Raw genomic sequence first — 5,291 nt, forward strand, 5'->3', positions numbered from 1 at the left:
TGCGGCGACAACAGCTGCTTGCCAGGGTGTGTGGCTGGCGCGTCTTCTTGCCGAGCTCAAGGGAGAAGAAGCCGACGCCGTCACACTCAATGTCGACAATCAGTCGGCAATTCAACTCAGCAAAAACCCTGTTTTCCACGATCGCAGCTAGCATATAGAGACCAGATATCACTACATCAGAGAATGCATTGAGGAGGACAGGGTGAAGATCGAGTTCGTCAGTACAAACGATCAACTGGCGGACATTCTGACGAAGTCACTTGGGCGTGATCGGTTCAATAAACTGTGCACAAGGATTGGCCTCGTCGAAGTTAAAGGGACGTGCAAGGTTTAGGGGGAGATTTGTTGGAAATAAACCTTACACGATGTATCTAGTAGTAGCTAGTTTTACGTTCCTTTCTGTTGCTGCATGCATGTTAGTTTTTCTGTTGTTGCATGCGCGAGCTCCGGGTTGTGGATGCCCATGCATGTTAGTTTTTCTGTTGTTGCATGCGCGAGCTCCGGGTTGTGGATGCCGTGCACGTAGTGGCTGTCAACGAGATTAACTCGCGACTGGCCTGGACAACGGGACGTGAACGCGTCTCTCGGATCGCGGGGATGGACGCGAAAGAACCGGGACGTGGGATCGAATCCTAAGTCTGTTATTTGCATAATAAAAGGAGAAGAAAAAAAACCGAAAAGGTGAAGCTTCATCGCACCACAAAACTCAGCGTGTTTCCTCGTGTTCGCGTGTGTTTTTCCACAGCTTGTTTGTCGATCACTTAGGGAAACCTGACACACCTGAATCAACAAGTTCTGTCCCCAGCAAAAACTCATTCCTGCCCGGCCGTGTCGTACCGGCAAGGCGCGTCAAGTCTCGCTGCTCAGCGGTATATATATGCCCTGGCAAATTCGATCGGTTCCAGCGACACCATTCTCTAGAAGGCTAATAGCATAGTACAGCATATATACCGATATATCTGCAGCTTTTGTTGAGTTTTCTTCTGCTCTGTGGTGACTTCTGACCCTGATCTGTCATCTCCTCTTTATACAGATCACTTTCAGGTTTGTGTGCTATATGCCTACTATATCCCTCCGGCTTAAGGCTCTGTCTTGCGTGCTTGTGGCTTAAGCAAGCTTAATTATGTCCCTGTATATGATTCGTACATGTATTCTGTATCAGCTAGCAACAGATTCATGTTTCTGTTCCTAATGGAAAATAATTTTCGGGTTTGTTGTTGCCCTCAAAACAGACAGAGTTTTAAGAGATGGAGGGAGCTCTAGTGAGCACAGCAACCGGGGCCTTGAAGCCCGTCCTTGCGAAGCTAGCCGCTCTGCTTGGTGATAAGTACACGATCTTCAAGGGGCTGCACAAGGAGATCAAGTCTCTCTCTACCGAACTCATGGCCATCCATGCGTTCCTTCTCAATATGTCAGAGGAGGAGAATCCTGATGCCCAAGACCAGGCTTGGATGACGGAAGTAAGGGAGCTATCCTACGACATGGAGGACATTATTGACGAGTTCATGGTCCATGTTGATGATGAATCTGCCACTCCAGATGGGTTCATCAGTAAGTGTAAGAAATCGCTCGCAAATATGAAGACTAAACGTCGAATTGCCAAGGCAATAGAAGATTTCAAGAGCCAAATCAACATTGTCGGAGAAAGGCATGCAAGGTATAGATCAGAGAAGACCATCTGCAGGACCAGCAATACAATCATTGACCACAGGGCTCTCTCTATCTTTGAGCATGCTTCAAATCTTGTAGGTATTGAAGGGCCGAAAAATGAAGTAATCAAATTATTGTCCGATGATGATGGCTGTGAGTCAAAGCAACAACATCCAAAGGTTGTCTCGGTTGTTGGTTTTGGAGGACTTGGTAAAACTACTCTTGCATACCAAGTATACCAACAGCTCAAGGGAAATTTTTCCTGTTCGGTTTTCGTATCAGTATCACGAAATCCAGACATGATGAGAATTCTGAGAACTATTTTAAGTGAGGTGACACAACGTGATTATGCTGTGACTGAAGCTGGAGATGAACAACAACTTATTATTAAAATTTCCAATTTTCTTTCAAAAAAAAGGTAATAGTGTGGTCCCTAGATAAATATTCTTTTACATTTCCCTCAAAAAAAATATTCTTTTACATGAAAACGTTGGCACAATTGAATTTGTAATTTTTATTTACATATGATCTAATTTAGCTATGCATGTTTATAGAATGATGTATGACGACATAATATACGTTGCCAATATATAGTTTGTACAGTATTTAGTTATTCGGATGCCATGCGAACGAGAGGGGTATGTGCTCAAATGACATGCATGCTACCTCCGTTCGGAAAAAGATGTTATTGCGCAGACCAATGAAATTGTGTTAGATGCAGCAAAAATTGCCAGTTTGCCCCTAATTAAGCATTATTATTAGCTCCAATCACCTACTTTTCGTCTTGGATTGCTACAAAGAACCATGCGTTTAGCTGTGTGCCAACTGGAAATTTTCACCTAGAAAACCGAAAACGATATATCTATTTGAGAACGGAGATAATATTCCTTATATAGATATTTATTTCTTATAAATTGATTTTGGTCACTATGGATGTTATAAAATTGAACACGTGGATTACAACTTATGGTCATTTTAATTCTTATTATTAGTTAATTATATCTCTTGAGTTGCTAGCTTTCCAAAAATTAAGTGCATGCACATACACTTAGAGAACTTTTACAATACAATATAATGGAAGTATTTACTATAGCTAGTAGTGTACTATATCAGGACTAGATCATTATGGTAAATTATGTTTGTTGCTAATCTGTCTCTAATTGCCTAGATATACTCTCTCCGTACTCCTGTACTCCTAAAGGAAGTCTGTCACTTTTCAATATATGAAAAGATTTGTCTTGAAAAATACTTTTATAAAAGTATACATATATCACTTTTCAATAAATATTTTTGTAGAAACAAAAAAGTAAAAGTTGTGTTTTGGAGACCGTGTTGCTGCCCAAAACGACTTCCTTTACGAGTATCGAGGGAGTACAATTTTAATTGGTTAGAAAAATTACTCAATACCATTTGATCATTTATACTAGCGGTATATATATATTGGCAGTACATTATAATGGAGGGGATTTGGCCTAAAATAATTTCTTTACACGTTTAAGTGAAAATTGATAGCCAAATGCTTCTTTTTTTTCGTTCAGAGTAGTATATATTTTCCTTAATCTGTTCTAGGCCTAAAGAGAAATCCTAGCTAGAAAGTTCGATATATCTAAATTTAGGAGGGAAAACATTAAACTAAGTTTAGGAATAGCATCCATGGTATATGCCGTGTTATCCGAAAGTTTTGTTGGACCTAAATCTATGCTAATATATATCACCCCTAATATTTATGCAGGTACTTTGTTGTAATTGATGACATATGGAACGTGGAAATATGGAACATTATTAAAGGTGCATTCTCCATGAACAGTCGCTGCAGTAAAATTATCACCACTACTCGCATAAGTGATGTCGCTAGATCGTGTTGTTCTTCATTTCGTGGTCATTTGTATAATATACGGCCCCTTGATACCGTGCACTCAAGAACGTTATTTCATAGAAGGCTATTCAACCCTCAGGAAAAATGTCCATCACACCTTGAAGAAGTTTCTGACCAAATATTGAAAAAATGTGACGGCTTACCTCTGGCAATCATAGCCATATCTGGTTTATTGGCCAACAAACTAAGGACAAAGGATCAATGGGAACATGTGAAAAATTCAATTGGTTGTGCACTTGAAAGAAATCCTACGGTTGAGGGAATGATAAGTATTTTATCATTGAGTTACTTTGATCTTCCTCCTCATCTAAAAACTTGTCTTTTGTATCTAAGTATATTTCCAGAAGACTATGTAATTAGGAAGAATGACTTGATACTGAGATGGATTGCTGAGGGATTCATTCATAAAGAGGACAGTAATACCTTGTATGAATCAGGAGAAATGTGTTTCAATGAACTAGTCAACAGGAATTTGCTACAACTTGAGAAGCAAAACTACAATGGATGTCGAGTTCATGACACGGTTCTTGATTTTATCATCTCGATGTCCAAGAAAAATAACTTTGTTACTTTAGTGACTTCTCCTTGTCTAACTATTGAGGGACAGAACAAGATCCGTCGGCTCTCCCTTCAAGTTGGCAGCGAGGAAGGAAATTCAATCCAACGAACAATGTTGTCTCATGCTCGATCTCTTGATGTGTTTTGGCTGCATCTACAGGAGATCCCTTCTCTAGTGGAGTTTCGGCACTTGCGTGTTCTGAGCTTTCAAGGTTGCAGGTGGTTGCAGAGCCAGCATCTTGCAAATATAGGAAAGTTGTTTCAGCTAAGATTCCTGAACCTCAGGAAAACAGGTCTAAATGAACTGCCAGAAGAAATCGGATTTCTGCAGAACTTGCAGGCGCTGAACTTAGAAGGCAGCAATATGCATCGACTACCACCACATATTACAAGGCTGGGAAATTTGGTACATCTATTTACTGACATTCGGATTCAACTCCCGGAAGGTATTGCGAAGATGCGGTCACTAGAGACATTAAAATGGGTTGACCTATCCAACCATTCATCTAACATTGTAAAAGAACTTGGCCAGCTAGAGAATTTGAGGGAACTGAAGTTGTTTATGCCCAACGATGATATATGCGATGAGCACGTGAAGGTTATTGCCTCTTGTCTAGTTGAATTAGGTAGACATAACCTCCGTCGTCTATATATCGTGGGTTATACCGAATTGCCTAACAGCCTCTTACCAGATCCGTGGTGCCCTTCACCACTTAAACTCGAAGAACTTGACATCTCTGACTCACCTATGGTACAGGTTCCGAGTTGGATGCGCTCATTCGTCCAGCTTAAAAGGTTAGGCCTTATTCTAAAGGATGTCAGTGATGAAGATCTAACCACCCTCGGTCGCCTACCTTCTCTGCTACATCTTCATCTCAATATACCAAGAGGAGAACCAGGGTACGAGGATAGGCTCCTCATCAGTGGCTGCCATGGATTCTCATGCTTGAGGCAGTTTTATCTCACGGGTCAGCAGCCAATTTTTACAGCGGGATCTATGCCAAGGCTAGAGCTACTCAGAGTTGAAATGGATGAATCTAAGCCAGAGTTTCTAACTAATGCTTCTCTTGAAAACCTCCCCTGCCTCACCACTGTGAAATGTTTGCTTTTCAACTTTCAACGTGGTGAGGTGGCTCAAAATGGGAAGACTGCCATGGCGAGAGCAATGAGTTCTCATCCGAACCACCCTAGCCTTGTGTATGAGTAG

At 41.1% G+C, this 5,291-nt stretch overlaps 1 protein-coding gene across 1 annotated transcript; it reads left to right on the forward strand.

The window, feature by feature from the left end:
- Positions 1-1,243: 1,243 nt before the first annotated feature.
- Positions 1,244-5,291, forward strand: LOC107275487 (disease resistance protein RGA5). The gene is made up of 2 exons (XM_015793787.3): positions 1,244-2,068; positions 3,383-5,291. Exons 1-2 carry the CDS (start codon positions 1,248-1,250, stop codon positions 5,289-5,291), a joined length of 2,730 nt encoding a protein of 909 aa, XP_015649273.1. The 5' UTR covers positions 1,244-1,247.

The sequence above is a fragment of the Oryza sativa genome, chromosome 8 (assembly GCF_034140825.1).
Source record: "Oryza sativa Japonica Group chromosome 8, ASM3414082v1".
NCBI classification, from domain to species: Eukaryota; Viridiplantae; Streptophyta; class Magnoliopsida; order Poales; family Poaceae; genus Oryza; species Oryza sativa.